Source organism: Adiantum capillus-veneris, chromosome 5 (genome assembly GCF_014529385.1).
Source record: "Adiantum capillus-veneris isolate H3 chromosome 5, ASM1452938v2, whole genome shotgun sequence".
Taxonomy (NCBI): domain Eukaryota; kingdom Viridiplantae; phylum Streptophyta; class Polypodiopsida; order Polypodiales; family Pteridaceae; genus Adiantum; species Adiantum capillus-veneris.
This window is the reverse complement of record NC_140935.1, coordinates 172651063-172670522: the sequence shown is the minus strand read 5'-3', so window position 1 is coordinate 172670522 and position 19460 is coordinate 172651063. Positions and strand designations below refer to the sequence as shown.

Sequence of the window (19460 nt, the reverse complement as noted above, 5' to 3'; positions counted from 1 at the left end):
TCATGGGATACGACGTGCTATTGGGCAGATACGCACATCCTCACATCAGCTTCAGATTGAGACTGGCCAATTTTGAGGGGTACCAGCAGAGGCTAGGATATGTCATTTATGTCACCTAGAGCTAGAGACAGAGCTACACTACACATGTCACTACCCGGTATACTATGAGATACGAGACCGCTTACACTGTCTGTTCAGAGAGGGTTTTGGACCATTTTCTAGAGTCATGAGATACGAAGATCAGAGATGTCTTGGATTGTTTCTACTAGAGTTGCGCAGACATAGAGAGAGCTTGCTAAGGACATCACGAGAGAGCGAGTCTCAGAGACAAATCACAAATTTCTTTACACCAGCCAGGGGACAGATTGAGGAGCAGTCATCACAATAGATCTCAAATCCCACCCACACCAAAGGTACGCAGATCGATCGAGCCATTAGGCTAGCTAGATCCAGGCGCCCACGACAAGGGGGGCCTCACATCATCGACGAAGGTGGCAAGAGATTCCAAACAATCCTAGCTCGACATGCGAGACGACCAGTCAGAGTATTGACCATGAAGGATATTGATGAAATTCGGTAGCGACCGATGAGGGATCTCATCTGATGATTTGTATCTCAATTGATCCATCTTTGTTTCAACTTTGTATTGGCTAACCCATTATATAAACCCTCACCCCATCATCCCTCCCCAACTATTTGGTTTCAGTTTTAGTCTTTTAGTTCTTTGTACTTTTCTGTACTCGGACACTGTATCAGATTCACCAATTGTAACTTTTGGTCTCATAGGCCACTTTGGCCTCTTGAAGATGTTAATATAACATTTCATTTTAATTCATTTCATTTTTTAGCTAGGATGGTTTTGTGACGAGGCCCAAATACATGGACACCCACTTGTCTCATGGGATACGATGTGCTATTGGCCAAATACGTACATCTTCACACCAGCTGTTGATCGAGACTGGGAGATACAGCGGAGTACCAGCAGAGGCCCTGCACATGCCCCCTGTGTGACATCGAGCCTGAGACAGAGTTGCACTACACATGCCATTGCCCCGTCTACAACGAGATACGAGGCCGCCTCCATTGCTTGTTCAGAGAGGGCTTTGGACCACTCTCCAGAGTCATGCAGTATGAGGATCAGAGATGCCTGGGTTTGTTTTTGCTCGAGCTGCGCAGAGACAGCCAGCGACCGATGTTGGATCTCTTGTGATCTAGCTATCCCAGCTAGCTGCTTAGTTCACACCTAGCAGTTTAGGATTCCATAGTATTTTATTTTGTCATTTTGTCATCTTGTTACTCTGACTTTGTATCAGATCCACCACATTGTAACTTTCTGGTCTCATAGGTCACTTTGGCCTTTTGAAGACGTTAATATAACATCTCATCTCATCTCATCTCATCTCTCTCTCTCTCTCTCTCTCTCTCTCTCTCTCTCTCTCTCTCTCTCTCTCTCTCTCTATGTGTGTGTGTGTGTGTGTGTGTGTGTGTGTGTGTCTGCTGCCCCACTTCGCGTGGGCTGCTCCACTGCCACCACCAGCCCCGTCTCTCTCATGCCAGCCGCATGCTTGCCGTCCAGCAGGCATGCCGTCCAGCATGCCTGCTGGCTGCAGAGAGTTGATCCCCCACGCTGTCCTACATTCTCTGGCCTACATTGCTGTCCTTGCTGCCCCCATTCTCTGCCCGCCTGCACACTACACAGCAGCCACTTCCTGTTTTCTCTTCGCACCACTATGAGGGGGCTAGACAGCCCTTTTCGCTTCAGACATGGCATCGCCGACAGTTATGAAAGCGACTTTTATGGCCACAAACAAGCGGCTAACACACGTGGAGAAGGAGATGAAGGAGTGCAAGGCGGTGTTGGAAGAATGGAGGAAGGAGAAGGCAGTTTTTCTTCAATGGAAGCTCAACAAAGACAAGATACGGAAGGAGGAGAAAGGAGAACTTGATGCTGAAATTAAAGCGCTTAAGGAGGAGATTTCAGCCCTTAAGAGGGAGCCAGTTGAGGCAAGGGCAGGTGGCGGACTTGAAGGAGAATTCAGCCCTCCGTGATAGAAGAACTTGAGTAATCAAAGAGCGAGTGCAAGCCATCAAGGAAGAGGAGAGGCAACATAAGGCTAAGACGTCTTCATGGGTGGAATTAATCACCAAAACCCAAGAGAAAGTGGAGGAAGCGTAGAAGTGGATAGCGGTCCCCTAGTAGGACAAAGGCAAGGAGATATCAACCCCCACACCCACAATCATCAACATGACACTTAAAGAGGAACAACGGAGACGCACACGGGCTTTGCATGTGAGGATCACCGGCCTCAAAGACCAGGACCAAGTTAACGAGGAAGTGAAGGAACTCATGGAGTTGATGGGGATAGATAAGATGACACACGCAAAAGCTTGGAGAGTTGGCAAGAAGAGTGGAGGCATAGGGAAAACATCTAAAGAAAGGGCTCTCATATTGTGCTTCCCCTCTATTGAAGTGAAGGAGGAGTTTTTGAGGAAGAGGCCCACTCTCAAGAAGACCGGCATCTTTCTTGGCAACGATCTCACCCTTTCACAGCTTGCACACATGATGGAAGTCATGCCAGAGATTAGGGCCACAAGAGAAAAGGGGAAGATAGTCTTCTATAGAGAAGGAAGGGTGGTCATTGTGGAAAGACGCCCTATGTCTGATGGTGGTAAAGTCGAAGATTTATTGATCCTTTCCTTGTGCAAGAGGATCCTTCAGAGGTCTAAGAGGCAACAACTCCCTCAACCTCCCCCTTCTCAATTGGAAGCCTTAATACCTGCTGAGAAAGCTGAAGATTCAGAAGATTCCAATTCTTGTGTGAGATAACTAGCGCTTGAGTCAACGCGGCAATTGGCCAGTGATGGTGATTCTTCATGTTGGTTTCATCTTGGTTTGAGCTACATGGATAGTGTCACAGGGGATGGATAGCAATTACACTTGGTTTTGACAGCGGTTACAATTAGCCTTGGATTTCACACTTGGTGGACTCTCGACAGTGTAACAAGTTTGGCTACAACTGTAAATGAATAAAAATGATTTTTGTGCACAAACAGAACTGTTATGAATATATTGGTACCAATCAATAAAATAAGATATGGGTAAGTTTTTCTGGTGCAATGTGCCATCTGGGATATTTACCGGTGTCCGGGTAGTATGATGAGTAGAACAGTAGTCGGATAAGAGTTCTCTATTGTGCAACCACGTATCCTAGCCATAGAGCTTCCTATCTTTGAAACTCCCTAGCAAATAACTTATCGGAAACATCTAACTTGCTGGAGTAATATTCTCATATTAGCAGAACTCGCAACCCAACACAAATTGCATGTGGCTTCCCTGCTCGACGGTTGTTTAGGAGCAATACAAAAACCTATTAAGCATTGTGTTCAAGTCAACACTCCTATCAACACGGGCTTAGATGTGCAACAGGAGGTCTACATGGTCTTTTATCAAATTGATTTGCTGTGGCACTTTAGTGGGGGCAGATTTCTTGTGTCAGAAATTAGTTTATTTCTTGGCCCCAAATAAGGCACCACCGACCAAAGGCATTCTCATGTAGGTGCTGAACACCCCACTTTATGTCAATTGTTAAACATAAACGACCACATTATGTCCATTTAAATTTCAAGCAGAAAAAGGCAATAGGGCACAGTACACTCACCATATCCAATGGTTGTTCAGCTGTCAACAGCATCTCTAAAACTGCCATAAGTTTATCTTCAAGCCCTCCTTTGACCAAAGAGGTTACTTCCATCTCTAATGCTTCAGAATAAGTTGGCTCCGCCGCTTAAAATTTGAATAGAAAAGAATCAGAAATCAGGCCATAATTATCACTCCTGATTGTCAACTTTAATGCTAGCCTCCTACTAAGATGATTCAAGAAAAACTCTTTTTTTAACCTGCTCCAAAGTTTTTAGGCATATGCTGTCGTGTTTTCGTAGAACGGTGATTCTTTTCTCAACAAGCAAAAACAGGAAAATTGTCGGTCTAAGCTCATAGCGCACATGTGAAGTTCTATCTGCTAGTTTCTAACAAGGCTTGAAAACAACATAGCATACAGACAAAGTTAAAGTTGTGATAGATAACTAAATAGCTTAAGCAAATTGTATGATTGTAAACTACACAGTGTGAAATCATAATTACAGAATTAATCTCTATTAATCACCTTTGCCACAATTGAACAAAAATAAGAGCAACACATTTTATGGTCTGAAAATACAGTAGGGTAGGGAAGGCGGACCTTCTCCATCATCGACCACATCTTTGTTCTACACTGCCTCATTGATGGGGCAAAGGTGCGGAAGAAGAGGCTTTACTACTGCTTTGTGGACTTCCGCAAAGCATTTGACGGAGAGGCTCTTCCGGTGACTTCAGAGCTTGGGGATCCCCTCAGCGATGATATGGGCTATCTATGCTCTATATGAGAGAGTGATCGAGAGAGTTCGTTGCACAGGCGGTCTATCAGAGTCTATTGCTAGCGCCGCTGGTGTTAAGCAAAGATGCCTCTCCCCAACCATCATTGGACTCTACATCAACGAGATCTCCAACTACATCCTACGAGCGGGAAGGGCAAGAGTTGACCTACCAAGTAGCCTAGTCCACATTATGCTATATGTTGATGACATTGTATAGATTTCAGAGTCACCAAAGGGTCTACAAAGCCATTTGAGAGCCTTGGATGAGTTTTGTACAGATAGGGGACTTACAATGAACCTTGGGAAGACCAAGGCCATGATCTTCCACACCTCAAGATCAGTCCGACAACCAGCCACATTTACAGCAACAGGACGACCAATAGAGGTGGCCACCTCCTACGTCTACCGGGGAGTCACATTCACTAGCAGACAGGGACCCTTCTCCATGGCACAGGCCGCCACTTACACTCACCCGAGGATATGCAGCATTGGCCACGCTAGAACGAAAATGCCATCGGACACACTTTCAAGAACCCCGCACAATGGGATCGCTATTTGACACATTGGTCACTCCAACCTTGATGTATGCAGCAGTGTGGGCACCCGGATTGACAAATAGCCAATGGACACGGAATGAGAGACCACAGATCTATATAATTTCTCGCATGTTTCGAGGCAATCACATAGTGCCACAAGACATCATCAAGGCAAATCTCCCCCCCCCCCCCCAACATGGTAGTGGAAGCACTTTTCAAACGATCTGCTTTATCCAGAGAGTGAGAGAGCTCCCGAGCGACAAACTCACATGGCGAGCATTTGAGTCAATTATACATATAGCAGCGTCTCGGTACGACAGAGCATGGTACACAGGTTAGAGCATGGTTCGGAGCACATGACCTTGATCTTGAGAGTTTTACCCCTTTCCAGTACGACCCTGACTCCCCTCAGCTTGATCTCTCACGTAGTGAAAGCAACATAGTGATCCGACAAGATCTCTCGCAGCTCTATATTAGACAAACTTGGATCACATCCCCCCTCCAACGGAAGATGTCACACTACAGAGATCATTTTCTTACCATACTAGAGGACAGGTTCATACAAAGACCACGCTATATGGACACCTACATACCACACAACTCAGGGGTGGCGAGTGGTCAGCTCAAAGTGTCATCACACATACTAGAGTTCGAGGCGAGGCGAGACGAGCCCATGACATCCCCAGGGAGGAGAGAGTCTATCGAGTATGCAAAGAGGAAGTGGAGAGTAAGGCGCATTTTGTTTGCAAATGGAGAGCCTATGCTGATATTAGAAGCCGATATGAGCCACTATCCAAAGGGCAGCCTACCCTCCGAGAGATCATGCACTCTCGAGATCAAAGACAATTGGGGCGCTGCTTGCTAGAGATACAGAAGCACAGGGACACGCTTCTGCAGCCACCTACAGAGACCCTGGTGGAAGACAGACAATCACAGCTTATAGATTTCTTTCAGAGAGCTACAACCCTTCCACTTTCAAACCCACCGAGGGGAGTGACCCTTCAACAGGTTGAGACGAGCCGGGCCAGACGACGCTCGCATGCTACCGGATGCCAAGACCCACAACTCCATCGCGGACAGATCAAGGACATCCAGACCCAAGCACATCGAGCTGCTAAGGAGAGACGCGCCGAGATGATGGCTCACCCAGCTGCATTCATTAGGGCAGCCCTTGCTTCCGACCCTCCCAAGTACTACATTTTACATCCCCCCATTAGCACAGAATGGAGCTCGCTAAATTGATGCATTTGCATGATTGTACTACCCTAAGCATATAGACATGCACATACCCCTAGTACTAGAGCTCCATACATCCCCATAGATCCCATCATCATCCACCAGAAGTCCTTTTCTTTTACTCTTTACTACTTTGAACTATTTTTTCTTTTTCGATAGACGGAGGACATACGCACATGTATACTTGATTTGTCTCATAGGCCGACTTCAAACTCATATAGACGTTAAGAAACTTTCTTTCTCTCTCTCTCTCTCTCTCTCTCTCTCTCTCTCTCTCTCTCTCTCTCTCTAACACACATTTTTTAGCTTTTATTCCCGCACACACTTGCACTAGCTCACACGCACTCTCTCTAATGCTCAAATATGAGAGAGGGAAGTCACTTCACTCAAACACTCCCATGAAATAAGCAAGAAGGTAGCAAAGGACGACAAGATGACGAGGGATGATGTGGAGGCGGCCATCAAGCAAGCCATTTTGGCCCAGAAGCAAGAGACGGATGGTGCTCTTGACATCGTCAATACGGCCCTATAGGAGAAGATCGCGACTCTAGAGGCGGAGTGTGCCTCTCTCATAAGCAAAGTGGCAGCACGAGATAAAGAAATCGACAAACTAAAGGAGGACTTGGAGGACATGCGCTCTGGGACCAAGCTTGAAGAAGGAGAAATTCAGCCATCCATGGCAAAAGAGCTGAATATCAATAAAGCGCAAGTGCTCACCATCCAAGCGGAGGAGGAGAAGGAACGATGGACATTTTGATGGTAGAGGTGCTCACCCGCACCAAGAAGCAAGTAGAGGAAGTGGACCAATGGATCCAAGTGGCCAAAAGAGGGAAACATGAAATGCCCATTCCCACCTCTATCATCAACATAACAATTTAGAAAGAGCAAAAAAGGAAACCACGCGCTCTACATGTACGAGTCACGGGTGTCAAGGACATCAACAATGTGGACGAGGAAGTGAAAAGCCGCTATGCACGTACGGGAATCATGGAGCCAAAACAAACCACAGTAATGGGCAAGAAAGGAGGAGGTGATGCACCAACCTTCAAGGAACGTGCTCTAATCATTTGTTTCGCTACCATAGAGGAAGGAATTTCTCAAAAAGAGGCTCACACTAAAGCAAACAGGGATTTTCTTGGGAGATAATCTTACGTTGTCTCAACTAGCACACAAAAGCATGCATGCCCCAGATCTTGGCTGCCAGAGAGAAGGGAAAACTCGCATTCTATTGAGGAGGCACAGTGATAGTACTTGACAAACACACTGCATGATAGTGCTTGACCTATGGGACCAACCTAAAGCTTGTGGTATGGAATTGCAATGGCTCGTTACGATTGGATGTTGGAGCCTTCGAGGATTCCTTCAGAGCGAGGGACATCATTTTCTATTCAGAGACGCATCAGAGCCCAGAGAGCACACTCCCGAGGGTGACTGAATACAGTTGGGAGAGCACATGTAGACAAATGGCTAGTAATGATGTCAGGTGCAGCGGAAGGGTTTAAGGATTTGGCTCGGATCTAGTACTCCGCACAAACACAAGGGTTACTTTACTTCACTTGAAAAGAGAAACCGAATTTAAACTGAACACAATGAATGAGAGAGAGAGAGAGAGAGAGAGAGAGAGAGAGAGAGAGAGGGTCCCAAACACCCTCAAGGGCCCCCTTGCTCTGTTGCCAGAGCAAGTACTTGCTTTATTACTTGCACAAATGCTGACATAATGATGCTAAATGCTGAGATGCTAATGGATACTTCATGCTACTAATGTTGGAAACTGTTGAGATGCTCATGGGTACTATGAGGCTAAGGATTGGGTACGGAGGGTACTTGGTGCTTGGTATTGCAAGTACTTGGTACTTGGTACTGCGGAGTACCGAAGGTACTGAAGTACTTAAGTGCTAAGGACACGGAGGTCATGATGATCCTGCGCTGAGCTAGGCAAGAGCCAAGCCAATACGCAAGGGGTGCTAGATGTTGGGGTACTGTGTCGATGACGACAACGACGACGATGAGGGGTACTTGTACTGCGGAGCTGCTAAGGTTCTAATGGGCACCGCTTGAGATGCTTGGTACGACGACAACGACGATGATGACGATGACGAAGACGACGAGGCTGTGGGCTGATTTGCTATCGTCGAGAGGGGCGATGGCTGAAAATTGAAAATCGCTAATAGCTGAGGGCTGAATCGGTGATGAGGTGAAGGGCTAAAATCAACGACGAGTGTAGGACTGAATGCTGGCTGAAAAATGCTAATGCTCATGGCTGAAAAACACTGATGACTCTCGTGCCCCTGGGACTGCATTTATACGTCTTTTAGCCATTTGCCCTACCTACTTTTAATAAATGTCATGTCAAAGTCACTTATTAAATAATGACTAAAGTGATTGTTCATATGCGTATATGCTTAAGTGACTTAACTATGCAAGTGAGGGTATGCAACTATGACCAGCCTGGACATGCACGTCTTGCTAGAGGCTCACACAGTGCCAGGCTAGGTCCCAAGCTAAGATTGACGCTAGACTATAGCAGAAGCTTGTCCACGTAGCGCATGTGCCAAATGAGCATAGTAGCAAAGACTCACGAGGAATAGTGGTGTTATTTAGGAAGGAGTTACACTCTATCATCGAGGTGGTTCGCAGAGACGAGAGGGCCCGCTATATGTGGGTCAGAGTTAGAGCGGATGAGGGCAAGGCTCTCTACGACATTAAAATTCTCTTCTTCCTCTTCTTCTTCTTCTTCTACTACATTGCCATATGTTACTTCCCTCGTAGCACATCTAATTATGCTTCCCTTATGGGGCAATCACCATACACGATACTAAATAAGGATATTTGGGAGTTCTCGAGGGATGGAGTTGTCATCCTACTTTGGGATTTCAATGCTAGAACAAAATATCATCAAGCATCTTTCTTTGACACTTCCAAGGAGATGTTGAGAGAGCTAGACTCCAGAGAGATGGGGCCTCAGAGGATGCTAAGGAATTTACAGACTAATTAAAGATATTTAACTAAGATGGGCACAGCACATGGATTGGCTATTTTGAATGGCCTTGATAGATACTCTCGTTCAGGCAGCTTCACTTGCTTCGCTCATAGACATCGTGCTAGCACTATGGATTATGTTTTGGCTCCCACATTACTCATACCATGCATTCAGGACTTATCAGTCTTACCCAAACCTGTTGGAGTGGCTGTAGATCATGCTCAAAAATCTTCTGCGATAGATTTTTCTTACACTATTGGTGGCTTTCATCATGCAGCAAATCACCATCTGAAATACCACTTCTAGAGAGACACAAATAGAGTGTATATAGAAGAGTTGTATAATCCCCATAGACCCTTGTCAGAGATCACCAAGATATTGATAGAAATGATACACACAGCAACAGTCACAGCATATCCCAACTCTTAGCCTAGCAAGATACCACAGTCTAGGAGCATGCCTTAGAATACTTTGGTTGAGAGACGAGAGCCCAGCTACAAAAAGAGGTGGCTTTGGGAGAGATCGCACATAGGCAATCACATATACTCTTCCACCGCCTTATACAACGAGAGAAGAGAGCTTTCTTAGCTTAGCTTAAGAGAGAAATTTATCAGATACACTTGAGCCAAGACTCTAGGGAGGCTTGGCAACTCTTTAGAGAGAACTCTTCAAAGAGCACTCACCCTCTCCAATCATTACATCTATAGAAACATGAAAACAATATGCATTCTCTCTATATACCGTAGCAAAGAAGTTACCATTGCCAGACCTACTGGAGCCGTGTTCTCCTACTTCTACTTTCTTCACAGAAAAGATGGTCAGGTGGGCCATTGACAGATTGCACACAGGGAGGGCACAGGATCATGATGTTATAATGGCAGAGCATTTCACACATTCTAGGGATCATATTGATAATTTGTTTGCCTTCATGTTCAACAGGGCCATGTAAGAGGGGTTTCCTAAGGCTTGGAGTTTATCTACAATTGTACCACTACTCAAGTCTCGAGATCAAACTTGAGTCGACACAGCCCAGCATAGTTCCGTGCCCAGAGGTATTGGCCCCAAAACCCGACGGCCCTTTCGGTTTTTTTTTATTATTATTAATGCTTGAGCAAAGTACAACTCGCGAGGAGACCTCTGCTCTCAAACTCTACGTCCAGATGCTCTGTAGAGTGAGGCCCGTAAGGGTCTGTTTATTCTTACAAGGATGCCCCAAAAGTAGAGCCCCAAGAGCAATAAACTCAAAAGCAAACTGTTCAAAAGCATCTGGTCCCAACATCTGCCATAAAAAGCAGTCACACAAATTACGGAATTCCGTACAACCTGCCATGTCATCAGTTGTCACTTTTTGCGGAAAAACAGTATTGTAGCCATGTCAGAGTAGTTAGTGTGAATTCCGAGGGTTTCCGTACAGCTTGTCCACATAGCAATTCGTACAATGCTACCACGTTATCAATTAGTGACATACCCCCCTCTTGAAAGAATTGTAATCGCCCTCCATTACACCTTCAAAATCAAACGTAAGCAGATCAGCAGACAGTGACTCTAAGTACTGGCGGACTAGACTACACAAATCCAGCACTTGTACAAAGACGACAGTCACATCACATTCAAATCATATCACATAGAATCCATTCTAATCTAGGACCATGATTCTTGGAAACCTATTTAGCAATCGCATCTAGATCTGCACCAGACCTCACTGATGTCGGATTAACTAATCCCATATTGCGATCATGTCCATAGAGTTCTTGAGACCGAAATGCTACAGTCATTTCGTCAATCATTCCATCTGCACTCAAACATCATCAAGTGTCAGTAATCATTTTCGGAAATTCCAATCCATCAATCAAACACTGAGTTCATAGTGAACAAAGTGTTTCGATCATTCAGTTCTAGTTGTGTGGCCATCTCATCCTCAGGAACTCTTGATGCACTCACGACAGTTCCATTCAATCATTCATCATGATTCTTATCGTTATCAGGTTCATTTTGGAGTTGTCCTTGCTCCGAATTCATCATCATCTCATTCTCGATCATGTTATCTGTTCACAAATAGCACGATCTTCCATAAACATTAGTTCCATACGTAAATCAAAGTCATCTTTAAAAACTCCTACTGCAAAATTATTCATTCATAAATTAACAAAGCAAAAATAATGTCATTCCATCCGTATTTTTTTCTAATATCTCTTTTGGAAATGAGTATCCCCTCGCCCAATTCTATTTTCAATCTATTAGTCATTCTCATTCTTGTGCCTTTTTGGGGCACTGTGCAGAGATATGTCCTTGTTTCCCACATTCAAAACACTTTCCCACTTTGAAATAGTCATCTTTCTGTTCTTCTATCAGTTGAGGTCGTGTATCTCTCTATAGTCTGCTTTTGTTATGACTTATTGAAGCTTCATCTGATGGATAAGTCAAGTTACCCAAATGCATAGAAAAACCGAATGATAGTCTATTCGAAGATTGAAGAGGACCATAGGCGTCACTTGACCATTGTGTTCGAAGACCTGCGCAGTCACAAGCTACTTGTCAATCCTAAGAAAAGTGAATTCTTCCTAGAAGAGATCCACTTTCTTGGCCACATGGTCTCAAAGGATGGTGTTAGAATGGATCCCGCAAAGGTCGAAGCTATTAAGACATGGCCAGACTTGAAGACTGTGCACGATGTCAGAAGCTTCTTGGGATTGTGTTCCTACTATAGAAGGTTTATAAGGAATTTTGCAGAGATGGCATCACCTCTTCACGCTTTGCAAAAGAAAGTGGTCACTTTCATATGGACCCAAAAAGAGATTTCAGCTTTTAGTCCCTTAAAGGAAAAGTTGACTTCAGATCCGGTAATTGTTTTGCTAGATCTTAGGAAGTTATTTGTGGTCCAATGTGACGCGTGTTGCAGTAGCATCGGAGCATTGCTAATGCAAGATGGACGGATAGTAGCTTATGAAAGCCGAATTTTACAAGACCAGAGAAGACTATGCAAGTCTATGAGAAAGAGCTCTTCGCCGTCATTCATGCACTTTCTAGTTGGAAGCACTACCTCTTAGGTGCTGATTTTGTTGTCCAAACAGACCATCAGACCTTGCCATACGTCTTGACACAGTCAAAGCTATCCGAAATATGCGATGGGCAAACATTCTTTCTATGTTTCACTTCCAAATCATGCATGTGGAAGGCAAGAAGAATGTTGTGGCTAATGCGTTATCAAGAAAGCCACAAATTTCAGCTGTGTCAATTCCTTATCATCATGAGCTTGATGACATGAAGGAACAGTATGCTACAGATGAAGATTTTGCAAGGATTTTTGAACAGTTGCAAGAAGGGCAACATCATGAGCACTACTTCCTCAGAGATGATTTTATGATGATGCATGGCAGACTTTGTGTCACTAGGCCATTACGACATAAGGTCATGGAAGAGAGTCATGTCCCACCGTATGCAGAGCATTGTGATTGATGCGACAGTTAAAGCGGTAGAGACATTTTTCTATTGGCCTACCTTGACAAGAGATGTGGATGCCTTTGTGCGAGCATGCCTGATTTGCCAAAAGGTCAAGTTTGATAGGCAAAAGGTACCAAGGTTGTTACAACCACTACCGATTCCAGATAAGCCATGGGAAAGCATTGCTATGGACTTTATCTTTGATCTTCCAAGAACACCAACAGGGAATGATGGTATATGGGTCATTATTTATAGGTTCAACAAGCAGGCCCATTTTATCCCTATTAGGAAGAAGATAAAATATGATCAGATCGCACGCTTGTTAATTTACAATGTGTTTAAGTACCATGGTATGCCACAATCGATTGTCAGTGATCGTGATGCTCGCATGACAAGTTTGTTCTGGAGAGGATTGTTTGAGAACATGGACACTACGCTAAAGCTCTCGTCTCGTTTCATCCACAAACTGATGGACAGTCAGAAGAGGCTAATTCTACTATCTTAGATCTGCTGATGATATGTGTCACATAATAAGGGCAAGTGCGAACAGTATTTGCCTATGCTAGAGTATGCGTACAACAATACGGTGCATTCGTCGACTTGCAAAGCACCTTTTGAGATTGTTGAAGGCGGCAAAAAAGCTCCTCCCATTTTGCATACAAAGGACAAGATCTTTGAGACAGATCGATATGTTGAAAACATGGATGAAATGTACAAGAAAATTAAAGTTGCCTTGGAGAAGACTCAGGCAAAGCAGAAAAAGGCTGTTGATCGTCATCGTCGTGAATTGTTGTTATCACCTGGTGACTGCGTTCCATTAAGGTTTGAGAAGGCGAGGTTAAAGAAGATGAAGGGCTAGGAACAGTTGGTTCCTAAGCTTAGCATGCGTTACGATGGGCCTTTTCAAGTGCTTGATAAGATCAGTGATGTGGCTTACAGGCTGAAATTGCTTGATGCGTGGAAGATTCATAATGCGTTTCACGTGAGTCTTCTAAGACCCTTCGTGGGTGATGTGCCAGAAGATATGCCATATGAGGATCAGCCAGAAGTTGAGGAACTTGATGAAATCCTGGTACCTGAGCAAGTTTTGGCACATAAGGACAAAAAAGTTTAGGGACACGCTGCAAGACGCTATTTGGTGAAGTTCAAGAATTATCCACCTATTGATGCAAAGTGGATGGAAGAGCATGAACTGTCAGAGTCACCAAATGTATTGCAGCTTTACCTTGAAGCCTTTGGGTTACAGCCTACTTATACCCCAACCCAACATGTGCAAAGGAAGGGTAATAATAGAGCTAGCACATCAAATGTACATATGAATTCGGTGTAATAGATCGAAATGACAAAAGTACAAAGGTCTCATTTAGTCATTTGTATCTATGTGTTACGACCTTTCTTGTGGATACATGCGATGATAAAAGAGTGCTAACAACACAAGATCATCAATGGCATGTATTTATGGTATGCAATCGAGGACGTTTGCAATTTCAAGAGGGGGGTATGTCACGAGGATGTGGCAATTGCTAACCTTAGTTGTTGGCCTCTTTCCAATGATTTTTGTTTGATTTTTGAGACCCTCTTTTTGAAGTTGCAAATGGTCGAACATTGTATGGCCAATGTGAAAGGTAGTGAGGCGGTCCGGGTCGGGCAACAAGAAGAGCAACCTCTAAACACCCTTCAAGGCTCCCGTGCTGCTCAATGGGGTTGGGGCACAACACAACACAAACCAAAACAACAAACCCACAGCCAAATCCCAACTACACAAGGGGCACCACCTAGTTTAAGAGCGAACTAGGACGCAAAAGAGGAGAATCGTTAGAGCAACCCACAAACAAGCAAGGAATTTACACTAACCCTAACACCAATGGAACACTCCCACACACTAAAACACGAGAGAGAGAGAGAGAGAGAGAGAGATGGTGTACAACTTAGCTTCAACTTTATATTTTGCACAAAAAGGAACTTAGAGCTTGTGGAATCAAGTGACAAGATTTGGTTATAGCATCACTAGCACATTGTCTTAGGGTTATGGGAGCCCTCTCACCATCCACCCTCTTATAATGGTAGCCAAACAATAGCCAATGAATCACAAGCAACAAAACAACAACCTTCAATGAAACAAGTCACCTTATGAAGCTGAATGAGTTTGCCAAGCCAAATTGGAGGAGAAGCGTGAGCCTTTGGACATAAATTGCACCCAAAACTACCAATTCATTGATGTTGGGATAGATACAACAATGGTAGGAAGAATATCTTCTACTCGCACTCACTCAAACTAGCTCAAGCTTTTCTATGCACCAAGGTGATGGTGTATAGAAAGCTTACTCTCTCTTTACAACCAAAATAGAACTGGCGTGTGGTACGCTCAATCTAGTGTGCAATGGTATAGTGATGTCTTTTACAAGGAGGAATGGGTTCTATTTATAGGTTTTAGAAGCCTTGATTAGGATTAAGTCTAATCAATTTTATTAGGAAAGATCAAGGATTATGAATTTTTATGAATTTCAAATGATAATGGGGTCTCTCTTTTCTCTTGAGTCACATGGATGTGGGCTCAAGTAAGAGAATTATTGATGTGGTGAAAGGAGAGAAACTTCCATGGGAGTGAGTGAATTTGGTTTACTTGTGCGGTTGCCTACTCCATATGTTGATAGTGTGGGTGCATTTTTACAAGAGAAGTTAGTTGTTAGTGGTAATAATCACTAGAATTGTTAGTGATACATTTACAATGGGTAGGATGAGTTGATTTGATGAAGGAAGAGGGGTGAATTAAAAGAAAATCTTTGAGATGGTGAAGCTTTGAAGAAGCTTGAACTCACCCTTGTGTAGATTGTGGAAAAAATGATCGCTCGTCTTCTTCTTCTTCTTCGCTTCTTTACGCCGCCGCCACGATTGACCACCACGATGAAAAGAGGATTTGTTGATGAAAAATCCTCAATTTGCAGAAGTTATCATAGTTAAGATGCTGAATTTTAGATACTTTTAGGAGAGGTAAATGAAATTGTAACATAGAAGCAATAGAGAGAGACATGGAGAGGGTGTATGTATGTAGAGGTTCATAAAAGAACTATAGGGATGAGAGAGAAGGGTAATGGTGAAGAGGGTGGGAGAAGCCATGGAAATTGCAGCTTTGAGTGAGGGAAGGAGAGGGAGGGATGTGTAAGAGTGAGTAGGTGTGTGAAAGGGTGAGAGAAGACTAAGGGCTACTTGTGAGAAAAGTGGGCAGACTGGGGTCCACTCAAAAAATCATAGCTCACCGCTGGTAGCTCCAAAAATCATGAAAAAAATTTAAGGTGATTATTCAGAGTGTGGGCTACATTTTCTCTTTTGACCACCACTCCAAATTCGGAGTGGAGATAGGTGCCAAAATTCTCACCAAAAAGCCTGTTTTTATGCCTGCAAAAGTCTTTTAGTGGCCCCCTCCTTTGTTGAATTTGTACAATGCATCCAAGAGTGAGCCCCTCCTTTGTCATATTATAATACAAAGCATCCAAGTTGCCCTTGACCCATGCATGGAGGAGGATTATTAGTGAATAAAAAAATATATACATGGTGGGACTAGTGTATGGACTATTCATGGACTTTAGCTCAATGAGCACATGGTGTTAGAATAATGAATAAAAATAATAATAAAAATATAGAGGAGTTATAGATATGGAAAGATATTGGAATCATATGATATGGTCCCTCCTTGAATTATTTTGGGTGAAAGAGGAAAAGGTATGTAAGTAAATAATATAATAAAAGTAACCAATGAGTAGAAATCAATTTTTTGTTTTTACGAGGGTGAGGGTGAAAATGTGGGAGTGATTTGTATAAAGGAAAAATATGAGGTTAGAGTATGTACATATTGGCAAAAAAATATAATTATGGTGTAAGAGAATGAAAGAAGATGTACATAGGTTTAATAAAACACACACCTAAGTAAAAATATTTAAATAAAATACCAAAATAATTATAAAAAATCCCTATATTTAGGCCATATATACAATGAAATATTTACACACAAAGAGGCCATAATATACTTTTATTTTTTTTATTTTTTTGGCTCAACTAGCCCAGTGACTAGCTAGCTGAGGGTTTTTAAGAAGATATGGGAAAAGCCCCCTAACTCACACACGCCTATATACAGTGAAATGGTAGGGATAGCCATAGCGTTTGAGTCAATTTGGTAGGGTGGAGTAACTTACTATGGCAATTATGGAGAGCCGAAAAACGGCTATCAGTAGTTTCACCCATAGATGGGAAGTTGGTCGGCACTGGAACTCGTATAGTAAAAGGATGTTTTGGCTCAGTTCAAGATCATGTAGGTTCCCCCGTTGCACTTAGCAAGTTGGTGGATACTAGGTAGTGCTCAATAAAGGCATAGTCCCAAGGTGGGGTCACCAAAGAAAAGTACCCAACAGCTCGGCCACATTACATTTTTGGATGCGGTCCCAGTGGGGATAGATGGTCAGATGACCAATGGGAGTCCAATGGAAGCATCCCCTAAAATTTAGGAACTGCCATTTTGGACCATAAAATCTGTTCGCGTCATTACCTCCGGAATGACAAGGGGAACATTTAGAACTCTGCTGCAAAGTTAACTGGGCAGCCAATCGAGACTCTTTAGCGGGAAGCCCAAAGCGGAAAATTGCCTGTAAATGTGCCAAGTGGCACCTTTTGGTGAACTTTCCTCATGCAGTAAAAGGGGACGCTCAAATTTTAGCTGGGAGAGTTTCATTTGCAAGTTTGTCACAGGTTAAGAGCTATTGACTGCAAGCTTTCCCTCTCATGATCAGTGTAGTGCAAGAAGTCATGTCTTGCACACCCTATCCCGCTCTCTCTCCCCCCTGCGTGCAGTAATGTGATGCCCCTCAAGACGGCTCTTCATTTGACTCATGTACAGCTGTGTGGTCATATGCGTTTTAGTTGAGGCAAGAGCCTCTTTGAGCAGGAACAGGAGTAGCTAACTGCTGCTCCAAAAGCAGGCACCAGTGAAGGTGAGAAGCTTCAACTATGCTTTACGGAATTCAAATTTGAGGACCCTCAGTGGACCATAATGGCAGATCTGGTAGCACTGATAGATAGAGATATATGGAGAGGCCTTTAGTCTCTATGATCTCTCGGATGATTCGGGCTAAGGCCTAAGTGCCACATGAGATTATCCGAGCCGAGCTAGTTGCCCCCCTCTCGTGGTCGAGACACTTACTAGATCGCTATCCTTCATGCATAGTTTATGGGACCTCCCCATAGACGGATATGCTCGGCTAGGCCTTGAGTCATCCCGACAGCTAGTGCTACAGGGGGATACAGCATGCTGGTATGGGCAGATGACATCATGGTTTCAACGTGGATAGACTACCTCTGTTCCAGTACTCCTTGCATGCACCCTCCCTATCTCTCACACAGATAGTGATCACTAGACTCATACGTTAGGATCTGATTCAGCTAGATACCCGGAGCACATGGATATAGCCGACACAGGAGTTGGGCACGAAGATGGCTTTCTATAACGAAATCTTCTCCAACGAACAGAGGGTGGATATGTGATCACACTGGCTTATATGGACACTCATTTATCCCATGGGATACGATGTGCAATTGGTCAGATGAGCACATCATCACATCAGCTAGAGATTGAGACTAGTAGGTTCGGGAGAGAACCAACAGAGGCAAGGATTTTCTAGTTGCGTCATATAGAGCCAGAGACAGAGTAACATCACATTTGTCATTGCACGGTATACTATGAGATACAAGGCCACTTTCATTGTCTATTCAGAGAGGGCTTTGGACCGTTGGCTAGAGTCATAAGATATCACGATCAGAGATGCCTCGGGTTGTTTTTCCTAGAGCTGCGCAGTCACAGGGAGTGTCTCTTGAGGAGATCAAGGCAGTGGGAGACATTCACAGAGGGAGATCACCGACTTCTTTAAAGCAAGGACTCAGTAGTGAGATGAGCAAGCCTCACAACAAACTTCAAACCCCACCTATACCGAAGGTATATTAGTTGACCGAGCCATTGAGCTCGGGAGAGCTAGACGCCCACGTCTACGAGGGCGACCACGACATCGATATAGGCTCCATCAGAGGATCAAGACTATTCTAGCACGACATGGGAGACGTCTAGTACGACTATTTACAGAGGCGGACATTGACGATGCTCTTCAGCAACCAATGCAATACTTTTTTGGAAAATGCCCGATGTCAGGCATCCTCGGGTATTGATGATGAGCATGATGATGATGATGATTTTAGTTTTCACTTTACTTCATTTTTATTTTGTACCCGCCAAGATTGTATCAGGTTGGTCTCATAGATCATTTTGGCCTTTTGAAGACGTTTTATATAACATTTCATTTCATTTCATTTCTCTCTGTCCAAGACATTGATATCACACGTATAATGGTTGTAAGTTTTGGCCTCATAGGTCATTTCGGCCCTTTTCAGACATTGACAAAACATTTCACTTTATTCATTCTCTCTTTCAAGCACAAAATCATATCTCCACTTCTCCTAAAAAGAGTTCCACTAAGCTTGCCTCATGCGTACAATAATGTGAATATTGAGATGTTCATACTTTGAGATAAAAGTAGCAGTCGTACACACTTCAAGAGACATTGTCGCTCTGTGAAATATTTTAAATAGACCTGCAAGAGAAACACTTGTTAGCAAAAAATACTTCGATGATGCTATATACACAAAAATGTAGGTTCAGAACACTTCCAAAAGGCTAGTTGGAGCCAATAGGAAAGTCACTATGAAAATAGCAAATAGAAAGTGGGAGCTCTTTTTGAGATTTTGAAATCCTGAGGGGTATTTTGCAAAACATCTCCACACAGCATAACTCATTACTCACAGTAAATAAAACCTTG

The 19460-nt window shown here is 43.7% G+C and overlaps 1 protein-coding gene across 5 annotated transcripts in view; it reads right to left on the bottom strand.

Moving 5' to 3' along the window:
• The window catches only part of LOC147458565 (nucleoporin (DUF3414)), a 251773-nt gene that overhangs the window by 142198 nt on the left and 90115 nt on the right, over window positions 1-19460 (bottom strand). For 4 of the 5 annotated variants that reach the window (XM_086513222.1, XM_086513223.1, XM_086513224.1 and 1 more), the window contains exons 4-5: window positions 19166-19235; window positions 3660-3784 (exon numbers count right to left, since the gene is read on the bottom strand). In XM_086513222.1, the coding sequence (XP_086369348.1) occupies window positions 3660-3784; window positions 19166-19235 (195 nt within the window). The remainder of the gene's footprint in view (window positions 1-3659; window positions 3785-19165; window positions 19236-19460) is intronic. The other variant, XM_086513226.1, reaches the window with a different exon arrangement.